General features: G+C 40.1%; 1 protein-coding gene across 1 annotated transcript; it reads left to right on the top strand.

The window, feature by feature from the left end:
• The first annotated feature begins 14639 nt into the window (after nt 1-14639).
• Nucleotides 14640-15583, top strand: LOC128919970 (uncharacterized). The gene is made up of 2 exons (XM_054225937.1): nt 14640-14777; nt 14842-15583. The coding sequence occupies exon 2, from the start codon at nt 14909-14911 to the stop codon at nt 15581-15583; it is 675 nt and encodes a 224-aa protein (XP_054081912.1). The 5' UTR covers nt 14640-14777; nt 14842-14908.
• The last annotated feature ends 220 nt before the right edge of the window (nt 15584-15803 follow it).

The raw sequence follows: 15803 nt of genomic DNA on the forward strand, positions 1-15803 counted from the left end.
AAAATACATATATTACACATTTATTATAAACTATTTGAGTATATTTTTTTTAATAATTGTATTATGCAATTATTTACAAGTAATTTTTTGGGGAAATTTGATTTCAAACAAGTAAGGAAGAGCTAAGTTCGGGTGTAACCGAACATTTTATACTCTCGCAATTTATTTATTTAACTTTATTTATATTATATAATACACAATTTGACCCACACATTCGTCATATATATTGTATAAAGTCCATTGAAAGTTGGAAACCATAATATTAGGTTAGAAGCACCGATGTCCTCGTGTTCGATATATGTGGCCTTAAAAACCTATGGTCCGATTTCGGCGATTTTTAGAATGGGGCTCTCACACTATTAACATAGTATTTATGCAAAGTTCTGCACCGATATCTTCACTATTGCTTACTTTTTATATTGTAAAGTAAACGATTCAGATCGTCTTCAAAGTTCTGGTATATAGGAAATAGGCGTGGTTGTGAAGCAATTTGGCCTATTTTCATACCATATCATTGGGATGTAAGGAAACTATTACAAACCAAGTTCCATTGAAATAGGTCGAGTAGTTCCTGAGATATGGTTTTTGACCCATAAGTGGGCGACGCCACGCCCATTTTCCATTTTGTAAAAAAATCTGAGTGCAGCTTTTATCTGCCATTTCTTATGTGAAATTTAGTGTTTCCGACGTTTTTCGTTAGTGAGTTAACCCACTTTTAGTAATGTTCAACCTAACTTTTGCATGGGAGATGGGCGTGGTTATTATCCGATTTCTTTAATTTTTGGACTGTATTAGGAAGTGGCTAAAAAAAACGACTGCAAGTTGGGTTTACATAGTTCCATTGGTTTGCGAGATATGTACAAAAAACTTAGTAGGGGGCGGGGCCACGCCCACTTCCCCAAAAAAATTACATCCAAATATGCCCCTTCATAGTGCGATCCTTCATACCAAATTTTATTTCCTTAGCTTTATTTATGGCTTAGTTGTGGCACTTTATGTGTTTTCGGTTTTCGCCATTTTGTGGGCGTGGCAGTGATTCGATTCCGCCCATTTTCGAACTTAACCTTCTTATGGTGCTAAGCAATACGTGTTCCAAGTTTCATTAAGATATCTCAGTTTTTACTCAAGTTACAGCTTGCACGGACGGACAGACGGACGGACAGACAGACATCCGGATTTGAACTTTACTCGTCACCCTGATCAATTTGGTATATATAACCCTATATCTAACTCTTTTAGTTTTAGGACTTACAAACAACCGTTATGTGGACAAAACTATAATACTCTCTTTAGCAACTTTTGTTGCGAGAGTATAAATATCTAATTGCGTGCAATCAATTCATAAATTATCATTGCATGCATATGCACTCATCAGTAATCAGCTAAACTAAACAGCTGATTGCTTGCTCTTCTTTTCACCACACTAGTTGGTGAATATTTTTCTGACTGTATCAACCAGAATACCAAAATGATACATCCTGACTAACAGGGTCGCCAATTCGCAATTGTCTCAAATAGAGACATGACACAATTGTGACAAGCAGAATACCGGCATAATATTGACGTAAAAATAGATACAGAAAGAGAAATTGATGAAGGTATAAGAGAATTTAATGATGTAATATCAAATGCAGCTGTCATAGCAACACCAAAAAGAAACAATAAACCGATTAGCCGCTGAAAACTCACTAATAACAAGCAGAATACCGGCATAATATTGACGTAAAAATAGATACAGAAAGAGAAATTGATGTAGGTATAAGAGAATTTAATGATGTAATATCAAATGCAGCTGTCATAGCAACACCAAAAAGAAACAACAAACCGATTAGCCGCTGAAAACTCACTAATAATGAAATAGAAAAGCTTGTAAATGAAAAAAGGCGAGCTAGACGTGAATGGCAGTTAAATCGCTCCCCTTCTACTCAGCTAAAGAACAGCTTTAAGCTGCCATTCATCTCCAATAGCGCTAACGAGTCGCTTATTCAAACGTCATCTTCTGAAATTATTAAAATCATAAAAGAGCTGAATCCAAAAAAGTCGGCAGGACACGATAAATTTACTCCAAAAATGCTAATTGAGTTACCAAATATTGCTTTAACAGTGCTCTCCTTGCTCTTTAACGCTATTTTCAGTTTCGGGTACTATCCAATTTCATGGAAAAAGTCGCAGATCATCATGATAGAGAAACCGGGTAAAGACTTGACACAGCCGTCTTCATACAGACAATCAGTCTTCTACCCTGTCTTTCTAAAATATTTGAAAAAGTGTTACTATCAAAGATGTCTCCTTTCCTCCATGAAAATAATGTAATACCAACGCACCAATTCGGTTTTCGTGCAAAACATGGAAGTGTAGAACAAGTAAATAAAATTACTAACGAAATCAGAAGGGCGTTCGAGTATAGAGAGTACTGTTCTGCTATATTTCTAGATGTGGCTCAGGCGTTCGATAAAGTGTGACATGACGGGCTTTTATATAAGATTAAAAAAAGCTTACCTCTCGAAATGCATAAAACCTTGGAGTCTTATTTAAAAAATAGAAAGTTTACTGTCAATGTTCACATCTGAAGAACGACCAATAAGAGCTGGTGTACCTCAGGGCAGTGTTTTAGGGCCAACTCTATACATAATATAAACTGCAGACCTTCCAACAGCTAGTAATGTTTTGACATCAACTTTTGCGGATGACACAGCTTTAGTAAGCCGAAACAAATTCCCAATTAGAGCATCAAGAGTATTAGGAGAGCATTTGATTTTTGTCGAAGAATGGCTACCAAACTGGCGTATAAATGTAAATGAACAGAAGTGCAAGCATGTTACATTTTCTCTAAAACCAAAAACGTACCCGGCAGTTAAAATGAACAATATTTTATTACCCCAAGCGACTGAAGTAACATATCTTGGTATTCACTTGGATAGAAGGCTCACGTGGAGAAAACACATATCGAGCAAAATAACCTGCATGAAGATAAGAGCAGCACATTTACTTTTAAATAAAAATTCAAAACTTAGCCTAGACAACAAAGTTCTATTATACAACGCGGTCATAAAGCCGATTTGGATGTACGACATTCAACTGTGGGGTACGACCTGTGCAACCAATATCGATATTATTCAGAGATTCCAATCAAAAATGCTTAGAACAACCACGTGCTCACCAAGGTACATTTTTTTTTCAATATTTCTTTATTTATTGAATCTGCTTTGTTTAAAGCCTAACAATAAGTATTAAAATCTTAAATCAATTTACAACTAAGGAAGCTCAAGAATGTGTTTGAGCTTTTTGGTAGAACGTTGCTCTTTTTAAACGAGTTTGATTGGAATGTACCAAGGCATTTGCCAATGGGTTTGGATGTTCACGAATTTAGAAATATATTTCTTTCTGCTGTCCTCTATTTTCTTCTTTACCATAGGAATATCAAGATCCTTATGAATACTTTCATTACGCATGTACCATGGTGAACCCGTTATTGTTCTAAGCATTTTAGATTGGAATCTCTGAATTATATCAATGTTGGTTGCACATGTCGTACCCCACAGTTGAATACCAAACATTCAAATCGGTTTTATGATTGCATTGTATAACAGGACTTTGTTGCCTAGGCTAAGTTTAGAATTTTTGTTTAGAAGCCAATTTAAATTTGCTGCTATTAACTTCATGCAAGTTACTTTACTCGCTATATGTTTCCGCAACGTAAGCCTTCGATCCAGGTGAATCCCAAGATAAGTTACTTCATTCGCTTGGGGTACTAATACATTGTTTATTTCAACAGTCCGACATGTTTCTGGTCTTAGAGAAAATGTAACATGCTTGCATTTTTGCTCATTAATTTTTATACGCCAGATGGCTAGCCATTCTTCGACACAAGTTAAGTGCTCCTCTAATACTCTTGATGCTCTAATGGGGCATTTGTTTCGGCTTACTATGGCTGTGTTATGCGCAAAAGTGGATGTCAATACGTTATTAGCTATTGGAATATCTGCTGTATATATTATGTACAGAGTAGAGCCTAATACACTGCCGTGAGGTACACCGGCCCATATTGCTCGTTCTTCTGATATAAAATCTGCAAACCTTAACTTTTCTTTTAGGTGTTGGTAAGACAGCTGCATTAGTTATTACATCATTGAATTCCATTACGCTTTCATCAATATCTCTTCCTGTACTTTTTTTAAATCGATATTAATGTGGCTACTGATATATTTTCTATATTTCAACCAGTTAGTTTTAAAAGATGTTAGAGATACTTTTGGCTCAACTATCGCATAACTTTATAAGTACAGGAGAATGATCAGAACATAAGTCAATACATGTATCTACTGTTATTAGCGATCTATCTATATTTTTGACTACAGCAAAATCTATTAAGTCTGGTATTTTGTTTCTATCACTGGGTCAGTATGTCGGCTTACCAGGAGATATTATATCAAGGTTATTGTGCTTATTTATAATAGTGTAGTATAGCTGTCGTCCTTTCGGATTAATAAGACGTGAGCCACAGTACATGTGTTTTGCATTGTAATCACCACCTGCTAGAAATCTTGGACCTAGCGTTCCAAAAAAATCTTTAAATTCGCAGTCTGTAATTTTAAAACGAGGTGGACAGTATATACTACAGTATTACTACATTTTCGTTACGAGGGATATTCAACATTTGGTGACGACGAGCTTGAATTCCCAGTGACAATTTTGATTTCAAGTCTTTATATACAGGGCAGTGTGATTTCCTCCACAATTACTGCATTTTTTATTTGTATCCTCTTTTTTAAGAGTGCATTTTGATGTTGGGTGCAAATCACCACATACCACACAAACACTGCGTAGAGTGCAATAAGATTTGGTATGCCCATACTCTTGGCAGTTAGTGCATTGTACCGGACCATTTCTTTTATGAGGTTCTTCAACGGTAATTCTACGATGGAGTAAATATTTTAAATTGTATATTGGGTGTGTTTCAATCTTTTTTATTGGATTAGAGTTTGGCAACAATTCAATTTTAAACATTGGTTGTGGTACTTTATTTCTATTGAAGATATTTACCACATTTTTAATTCCAAAGCCGCATTCTTCAAGGGCTTCTTTGATATCATTAGATTCTACCTAAGACTCAATATATATAGGATTGTATTTTAGTTTCATCTATCTTGCCTTTTTTCAAAGGCACGATATGAAAATTGTTGGTACCTACAATTTCACTGAGTTTATATATATATTGGCGGCGGCTTGGCATTCGCGACTGTGGTGGCACCCTTCGCATCGTCGTCCAAACCATTGCTTAGTATGGCAAATCTGTTGCCATTTAAATTTCCAGGCTTATTTGTATTAAGCGTGGCGGGTTGAAACTTTTTGGCATTAACCGCTGTCTTGATAGGACTTGATTTCCTTTTTATGTTGACGTAGCGGTCAATGCCAGTCTGTACAGATTGTACTTTTCTCTTTGGTACATGCTCACCTTGCATTGGTTTTTCCATTGTTGTCCGCTCGTTTGCTGAGACCTTGGTTGATGTTGCCTGCTGATTTGTTGTTGCGCACTTGCTGTTTTTTCTGCTTCTGCTGATCCCTTCTGCTGCTCGGTACATGCGTAATGAACAATTACATAAAGATCTTGGTATTCTCATGGAACAGCAGAAATAAATATTTATCCAAACTCCGAGATCACCCAAACCCATTGGCTCATGCTCTATTACATTCTTATAATCAATCACGTATAAAAAGAAGAGATATGCCAGCACACTGAGGAGCAACGTTTCACCAAAACAACTCAATAAATTGGTTGAGCTTGTCTAGTTTTAATTAGAATTAAGATTTTATAACTTATTGCTAGGCTCCAAAGAGCAGATTCAATAAATGAAGAAATATATGAAAAAAAAATTAATAAAATTTCTACTAAATATAAAATACCATTAATTTTTTACATTTATTAGCACGAACACATATTCGTATTTTGTAATCGTGCGGCGCCGACTTGCTCGCTCAACCTCTGCAAGCAGACTGAATATTTTTGACCGTTGATTCGGTTGGTCAAACAGTAAGCGCATCGCATTGATTGTGATGGTGCCGATCCCGGATTATAAGTAACTAGTTAATTCAAGACACCGCCATAATGCAGAGAAGCAGTAGTACAGGAGAGAGATTGTGAGAGAAAAGAGCATGATCTACAACTCGCAATTTTTGGATGTAATGCAAATTTGAAAAAACCTAGACGTTACAGTAAGCACAGTTTGATAAAAACGCTTGTATTATTACTGCATTTACATACATGTCGATCATCAAAACCATGATTCACTGCAAAAAAAAATTTCTAAACTTCGCGACAAATGTTTACCGTTACATATGGAGACAGCGTTTTATTTGTAATTTTCAAGTTGTACTTTTTCGGCATTATAGTTTCATGCAACATCGCGTCGTGTTTGGTAATTAAATTATTTGATTAATATTATTTTAAACCGTCTAAGACGAGGCTGCTACCACCGACAGGCTCAGCGATTTTTCAAGCTGTGTCGCCAGCGGCCACACCTCCACTGCAACGGGAGCAAGTTGCATTCAAACGAAGGTTCCAACTCTGGCAACAAGAGAGGGCTCCGGAAGAAGCCCAGCAAGGAGGAGTTAAAAGCCAAATCGCGATACAAGGCGGCGGTCGGCATTTGTAACCGACTCGAAGGCAAGACCAACCTTAGCGAAGAGGAGACGAAACGGTTGGCTTGGGCCAGAGAGGAGGTGAAAAGCGCCCGAGCGCACTTTGCCTCACGTAGTTGGTGTAATGCCTCGAATTCATATTGCTGAAAAGAGGCAACGGTCGACAGAGAGCGAACCGAAAGCCCCAACAAAGAAAAGGAAGACGAAGGACGAGGCTGAGAAGCCAAAAGTCAAGCCTGCTACAGAACGCACTGCAGCTGGTCATGCCGTGGTTACGAGTGATATTCAGAGGATGTCTAAGGGTTGGTTATGTACCGCACTCATGGAGAGAGGCTAGGGTGGTTTCCATACGGAAGGCAGGTAAAAACAATCCAACCTACTCTGAAGGCGATGGAGAAAATACTAGCTCCTGGCAGCTTGTCCAAATCACAACATGCGTACACAAAAGGCAGAGACTGCACTCCATTCATTGGTATACAACATTGAAAATGCTTTAGAATACAAGGAATATGCTCTGGGAGCATTCCTGGACATTTCGGGAACATTCAAGAATGTGTCTACGGAATCCATCCTGCGATGTATTGAGTCAATGGGTGTTGAGCCTGTCATACAAAGGTGGGTGAAAAACCTCTTGATTTCTAGGAAGATAAAAGCAGAATGGAAGATGCCAGTGTGACCAAGGAAGCAAGGCGGAGTGGTATCTCCACTCTTATGGACATTAGTGGTAAACAACTTGCTAAAACATTTTGAAAACAAAGCTCCCAAGGTAACAGCCTATGCGGATGATATCGCCATCTTAATAACGGGAAAGTGTCTGCACACTGTCAGCAGTATAATGACCAGCACTGTCAAAAACTGGGCAACGCTAGCGGGACTGGGGCTCAATACGGAAAATACAGACCTTCTGTGTTTACTAGGAGGTACAAAATACCTGGCCCTTCGCTAAATAGGACCGAGCTCCCGCTCCCGAAGTACAATGTGGAGGAGAGTGTAAGGAAAGCCAGCTACACAGCAATAGTGAGACCAATTCTGCTCTACGGTGTACTAGGAAATCTACGTATCGAAAGCCGATGGAAAAGGTTCAGCGACTTGCAGCGCTATGTATAACGGGTACCCAAAGCGCAAAGCCTACTCCAACGGCTGCTCTAGAACGAGTATTAAACCTGCCACCTATAAATCTCTTTGCCGAAAACTGCGCTGCGAAATCGACGGGTCGACTGATCTCAACAGGTGACAGGTATTTACATACAGATCACAGTCTGACAGGCACCGACTATCTGGTCCCATTTTACAACTGGGAAAGAGAATTCACAGTAAACATAGAAAAGGACGGTTGGTGCAAGGGCACCGCAACTACACGCATCACCTTAACTATCTATACGGATGGCTCTAAAATGGATGAGGAAGTAGGAGCAGGAATATACTGTACGGAATTAGGCATAAAAAACCTTTCAAACTGCTGAAAAACTGCAGTATATTTCAAGCAGAGGTCTGTGCTATTGGGAAGGCAACAGAGCTAGCCTCCAACGCACAAGCCCAATACTATTAAATTAACGTATACGTAAACAGCCAAGCAGCAATGAAGGCAGTAACCTCGTGTCGAATATCGGCCAAAAGTGTCTTGGGCAGCAGAGCAGCGGTGGAGAGGGTCGCCAATATGGGCTCTACTGGGTGCCAGGCTATAAAGGCATAGAGGACAACGAAATCGTAGACGGGATTGCCTAGAGTGGTGTACAGCTGTCACCCGGAAATATGATCAAGATCGGTAAACCAATGCACATTCTGTACGGCGACATAGACAGGTGCATGGCAAGAAAACTCATATCTCGCTGGAAAGATCTAACGGGGTGTAAAACTGCAAAGGTTCCAATGTTCCTACTGGAGCTCGATAGAAATGGCTGTAGGACCATGGTTGGCATTCTTACCGGTAACAGCCTAGTAGCGGCACATGTCTATAAGATGGGGCTGTCAGATCGGGAGGAATGCAAAAAATGTCAAGAGCGGGGCACCAAGGAAACAGTGGAGCATCTCTTGGCGTTTGACCTGCGTTAGCGAGACAGCGTTTTAGGTACTTAGGGGCCACATAATACGATAAGTTTGAGGATATATCGTTAGTGAAGCCTCATAAACTATTAAAATTCACGTCAGGCGCAGGCATCCTGAACGATGACTACTACTCAGGAAACATGTGAAGGCACTCCATTCTGGTATCGCAAAGGACCATAACTGGTCTATGCGTGGCCTGCAGGCCTACCAGACCAACCTAACCTAACCTACGTTATGTTTGTGATAGCACACAAACACACATCTATACTAATTATATAAAATCGCTTATATGAAAAATGTTTGTAACGGCTAATCTCCTAAAGTTCTGAAGCGATTTTTATAATTTTTTTTTTTAATAAAGCATTTGCTCTAGGCTCGCGAGTGGCATACTTATTTTTTTAATTTTCCGAAATCAAATCCTTTATCTTCCGTGTTGAAGTTTTTGAAAAATCAAAAATATTGCAAGCATAAGGTTTTTCGTTCACCAAACGCAGTCTACAGCGAAGCGCGCTTTGTGTGTGTGCGTGTGCTCTTTATCGTTTGCGGCACGCACTCTCTCTCTTCCATCTCTGCACATATTTTCCAGCACAACGTAATGAAGTAAAGTACATACATATGTATGCAGTTTCTCTCTTCCATCTATCGCATCTTTTACTACATAACTTATTGAAGTAAAGTACAAAGCAAAAAAGTGTGCATATATAAATGATCGCAGAACAAGTGAAATAACGCTAAACAGCACAATCAAATTCTCGCATAAATTGCCGTATGTATGCATGTATGTAGATATGTAAATACAGTGTCAACTATATTTACTCTGTTTTATAGTTACTTATTTTGCAGCAACGCACCGTTGCTTGATTTGCTTTTCTTATTGTCTTTGTACTTTTTTCTAATAAAATACATCTATAACTTTCGAACGATTGCACCAAATCCGATGATTCTTGGTTTTATGAATTCTTTATTGTTAGGACAAGGTTTGTATGTTGGAAAATTATAAAAAATTAAATAGTGAAGTATTAAAAAACGCATTTAAGAAAAATTAATTAAAAATGAATCGCAAAATATGTTGCTAAGCGCATATCTCGAGAACAGCTGAACCGATTTCGCTAATTTTTTTGCAATATTCCTTGAAGTATAAGGTCCTGAAAAAGTCTAAAATCCATACTTTTTTAAATTCTCATACAAACAATTTCTAATCTATAGATATAAAAATGAATTGCTGTTCGTTAGTCTCGCAAAAATTCGAGAACGGCCAAACCGATCTGGCTAATTGAAGTCTTGAAATATTCGGGGAAGGGCAGGAAAGGTTTAGAAATTAAGTAAGTATGGAAAAATTACGAGGAAGATAATACAAAGAGCATTTTATTTGAATTGACAACAAAAATATGAAAAAAGAAAACAAAAAATAATAACATTTTGAAGGTTGTCATTGTTGCTTTGTTGAAATATTTTTGTCAGTGTTTAACTGTATAAGGTTGTGTCGATAGCCCTAAACAATTTGTAACAAATAAGGAAAGGCTAAGTGCAACCGAACATTAATTTTTTTAAGAAAACACACAATTTGACCCATATATTCGGCATAAAGTCCAATATAAAATCATCATATAAAGTATATGAGGGCTGATGGAATTCCTGAACCAATTTCTCTCATTTTCACCACTAATGTTAACGGGAATAGGGGCAACTTGGCAACTGTTAGTAGGCAAACCAACGTCACATTCGGCCTTGAAATTATTCCTAAATTGCAAATCGAAGAAATACCAGTCTGCAAAATCGTCAAAAGTAGCGCTATAGCGAAGATTTTCCAGATATTCATGAAGTCGCTGGAGGCACTGCGAAGGACTTCAAAAGATTTACGCGACAACCAAAACTTTTTTGGTGGAGCCATGATTCTGTTGGCAGGTGATTTACGCCAGACTCTTCCAATTATTCCTGGATAATCACATGATTAAAATCATCTACTTTATGGCGACACATAAAGATTCGCCAATAAACAACTAACATACCACTAATTTTGCAACAATATCAAATTGCGATTGTAGAAGCAGTTGGAAATGGTAGGGTCCCAGTTGACACCTCAATGGATTAATAACATTTCCAACATATTTCTGTCACTTCATTGACTCAAAGAAGAAGCTTATTCATCGTGTTTTTCCTGACATGAAACCACAATATGATAACCATAAATGACTGCTTGAATGACCTATATTGGTGGTAAAAAAACAAGAATCTCTTCGATCTTAATGCGACAATTTAGAATTTCAGGAGAGTTGACACAGCTACAAACCAGGATGACGTATTCAATTATATCACAGACTATTTAAAATTGCTGGATTATCCCCTCTCACTTGCAATTAAAAGTAGTGTGAGTTGTTATCATGCTGCTTAACATAAATCAACCTCGACTTTGAAGAAGGTATAACGTTTTCGTCTTTATGCGTAAGAATTTTTTCTCTGCATTGAAAAATTTACAAATTTAATGTATACCTTAGCCACAAAAACGAAAAATTAAACCCGTTTTCCGTTGTCACGACATAGCATGAAACCGGCTTGACCGATTTGGCTGATTCTTTTTTGTGTGTATTCCAGGGGGTTTGAGGATGTTTCTTACGGAGAGAAAAAAATGCCTGAAAATTTACCACCAAATTTACGCTAAGGCGTTACGAAGTTCGCCGGGTCTGCTAGTATTGATATATGTATCAAAATACATATTTACTAAATTATTTTAATATATATCTTTCCAGAATCAATTCCAGTTAGCGATGACTTCGAGCCGACCAAAAAACAATTGCGCAAAGCAATTCAGCTACAAAAAATATAATAAACAAAACAAAAAGTGTAAATAAAAATAAATCCGAAGATGATATGAATATTGACATATAAAAATTGTATCCTGTATTATTAAATGATTATTGGTATGAACTAGGTAAGTAGTAAAATTACTAGTGAAAAATATAAAGTGGTAAGTAGTGTGATAGGTAGTGAAATATTGCAAATGGTATGTAGTGAGACATGATTCAATTATAAAAGGTTTGGTAAGTAAACAGCTTTCTCACTCTTTTTTGACAACCCTTCTGCGTAAGCAAAACAATAATGTTTTTTTTTTCTAAATTTATCCAGAAAATTGTTGAAGAAGTTGTAAATAGTTATCAACGCAAGTGGTAGACAATATTGTTTCATTTTTATATGTTTTTCTTGATGTTTTTATTGACATTTGAATTTTATATTACAGAAATTCAAATAAATTGTTCGATTGAATTATATTTTTAATATAAAAACTATCATAACCGTTTCATTTATATACATATGCGGTTATGTATATCGAGAAGATAATTAATCGCGTTTTTTATTGAATCTGGGTATTGCGATTAAGGCGATTAAAGAAAAACCAAAACAGTCGATTGCCAAAAAGGCGCAGTTACAAGGATTACAGATTGTTTTCGGGATTGGATAACGATATTTCGCCTCAAAAGAGAGTTCAAAACAGAAAGTAACAAGTAGAGATATAAAAAGATTAACTTGACTGCCACGATTGGAAGAACACAGGAGTTAAAAGAAGTCCAGTTATCTTCAATTTTTGTTACGTAACAACTGTTTAAACCTAATTTTAAATAAAAAGCGTTCAGTGTACTTCGCTGTTTTGCTTGTTTCTCGCATAAAGAAATCAGGAATATTTTTTGAACTCTAGTTCTTCCATTGTCTTTTGCAATTCTCCCGATAAAAGGTTATATAATCAATCACCCTTGTATTTAGACACTAGCAGACCCTGCCACACGTTTTTGTGGCTAAGGTATACATTAAATTAAGTTGGTCCAACTCAACTCACACTACTTTTAATTGCAAAGTACAGGCAATTTTTAAATAGTTTGGGATAATTGACTACGTCATCCTGGTTTGTAGCTGTGTCAACTCTCTTGGACCGAAATTCTAAATTGCCGCATTAAGATCATTTTTTTTTTAACTTTTTTTTACCACCAATATAGGTCATTCAATCAGACATTTATGGTTATCATATTGAGGTTTCATGTCAGGAAAACTTTTCTTTCGAGTCAATGAAGTGACGGAAATCTGTTGGAAATGCTATTAATCCATCGAGGTGTCAACTGCCAACTACTTCTACAATCGCAATTTGATATTGTTGCTAAAACACTCTTATGTTAGTTGTTATCCAAATTTCCAGACCATAGACATGACACGGACAACGAGTAGAGACACCTGTTTAGATTTTTCGGTTGAACCCTGGGCTGGTTGTTGGGGCATTCTGTCACCTGAGTATGATGGGGTGACACTCATCAGAAATGGCTGACGGGCTAATGTCTCAACTGTCTCCGTCCCGATAAAACCATGGCAGGCCTCGGAGTACGTCCCCCGTCATCATTAAGTTGGTGTGGTAGGTGTAGGTTGAGAAGACTCCCTCTTTGCGCTGGTCGGCTCTGGACGTATAGCCCCATAAGGGCATACGTCAACCCTCGCCTTGGCCTCGTCAACGAGATAACCTTTGGACCATCTAAAGGCGAGTACCTTCCCGGGGGTTGGATAGCGGCTCTGAGTGGGGAGCCATATAGAATGAACACTAATAAAAACAACAATACACAACAAGACAGTGGAAGGTATAGGAGGATCGGAATCGACTCTCAGCTCTCCACCCGCTCCGGGTGGGCGAGTAGTACCCAAGGTGACGAAATCGTCACCCTCCAAGGGCGTCAAAAAGGTCGGTGAGGCCTCTGTCCCAGGGGCAGTTACGGACAGACGGACGGGGGTAGCTGGCGGAAACCCGCCGGCTGACAACTCCAACAAGGTGGTCGTACGCGGCGGAATCGCCAGTACTAGCAGGGTAACCTCTGCTCGAGTTATGGGGGCCACCACGGCCTCGAAAGGTACCAACAAACCCCGGAAAAATCGGGCTAGGAAGCTAAAGTCGGATCGACGTTTAGCAGCTAAAATTATGGAGCGCTACGGCGGAAAGAAGGATGGGCAGGCATCGAAGCAACACGCCAGCACTCTCAAGTGGGCCGAAAAGGTCTTGAACGAGAGAGTGGACCCGGCATCGACAGGGCAAGGTGCAGCCGCGCCGGTCAAGCGACAAAGGTCGCAGGAGGGTGAATCCTCCCTCGTCAAGAGGCCGCGGACGGGAGCTGCGCCAACTTTCAGCGATATCGCTAAGTCAGCGGGCTTCATCGAGATCGGCGTGTTGGACCGCAGTAGGGGGGATGGTGCCATCTCCTGAGAAGAATGGAAGAGGGTGGCGGCGGCCATCTCTGCCGTGTTCCTGAAGGTGATCAGGGAAAACCCTGGACCACCTCCGGATGGCTAAAGTGCTGGTTGGCACTACGGGCTTCACATGCTGATTAGGTGTGCGGATGAACGATCGGCAGTGCTCTGTAAAGAGGCGGTCCCTCTCGTGGGGGAGGTTTGGGAAGGGGCCAGATTGGAGGCTGTAGACAAGGCAGATTTGCCACTGCGTCCTAGGGCTCGCCAGCTGAACCCTCCTCTGCGGGTGAAACGAAGGAGATTATAAAGTACTGTAATCCCTCGCTGCCAGCACACAACTGGAAGGTGATACGGCTCGAGAAAACCGAAGAACCTTATCGGCAAAGGCTGATACTGCTTAATGCAGAGTCCATCGGTCCTCTCAACGAGCTAAAGGGGGCCATTAGTTATGGCTTTGAGAAGGTAATCCTGAGAGTTCCCTCCACCGAAGTCAAGACGGACTGCTCGCAGCCTGCGACGCTTCAAACAGAAGCGGACGGTCAAAAGACCATGGAAGTGAACCAGGTCCCCTCGGATGCGGCCAGCATTGGGGGCGGCTCGTCAATCGATGAGTCCGCCTTCGGTCTGGATAAGCTGTTCGTCGAAGAGCAAGAGGAAGGCAATCACAGCGCTGAACTAGCGTTAATGGAGGAGAGTCTGGAGAATGAAATTTCTCCAGATTAACCTGCAGCATGCAAAGGCGGCCTCCGCAGAGTTATTACTCCGTCTGGAACGGGACGGAGACGACGTCGTCTTTATCCAGGAACCGTGGCTGGGCAGTAACGGTATTTCTGGTTTAAAGACGAAGAGCCACAAGCTACTTGTGGTCAGCGATTCAGGTAGAAACAGAGCCTGTTTGTTAGTGCGAAACGAACTAAATGTGTTTCTTCTGCCTAATTTCAGCAACGGAGACGTTGTCACCGCTAACTTAGAGTGCGGCGTGGAAGGGATATGGCTGATTTCGGCCTATATGTCCCACGATGACGAGGTGGATCCACGCCCCATGCTGCTGAGACAGGCGCTGTTGGAGACGCAGCGAAAGAACATCGGGGCCATTGTTGGTTCTGATGCTAATTCGCGGCATGAAATCTGGGGCAGCACGGATACGAATCAGAGAGGTGAGTCACTTTTCGAGTTTATAGTAGATCTAGATCTATGTATTTGTAATAGGGGAAAATCCCCAACTTTTGTAACTGCGGGTAGAGAGGAGGTCCTCGATCTCACCTTAGTCTCTAACTCGATTGCACCTTTGATCTCAGACTGGAAGGTCCTAGAGGACCACTCCTTTTCTGATCATAGGTGCATCGGGTTTAGTCTGGACGAAATACGTCCACCAACAAATATTATAGGAACTTTAGGAAAACAAACTGGAACCTGTACTCCAAAAGGCTCCGTTTTGCTCTCCGAGATACACCGGAGGAGAAATCCTTGCGTAGACATCTTCAGCTCCGGGGGCAACTATGCCCTGGAGAGCTCGTGTCCATTAACGAAGCCGAAGGGCAGAGGGAGACGGATCTGGTGGACTTTGGAGCTCTCTGAAATAAGGGCATCCGTCAGAAGACCTTTCAAAAAGCTCGTAGAAGCGGGTCAGCTAATGACTGGACGTTGTACAGGGTGGGGCTCGCCGTGTACAAGTCCGAGATAAGGAGGGCTAAGAGGTCGTCCTGGAAAACTTTCTGCGAAAAAGTAGAGGGGTGTCAAGAAGCGTCTAGATTTAGGCACATTCTCGCAAAGAGACACACGTCCTCCGGATACCTCAAGGACGTGAATGGAAATTGGACACTGAGTAGTGAGGAAACCCTCCGGACACTCACTTTCCGAGCAATCCTTTCCCTGGATGGTATCATACCGGCGCAGCTGCAGCG

This window comes from Zeugodacus cucurbitae, chromosome 2, assembly GCF_028554725.1.
Source record: "Zeugodacus cucurbitae isolate PBARC_wt_2022May chromosome 2, idZeuCucr1.2, whole genome shotgun sequence".
Lineage (NCBI taxonomy): Eukaryota > Metazoa > Arthropoda > Insecta > Diptera > Tephritidae > Zeugodacus > Zeugodacus cucurbitae.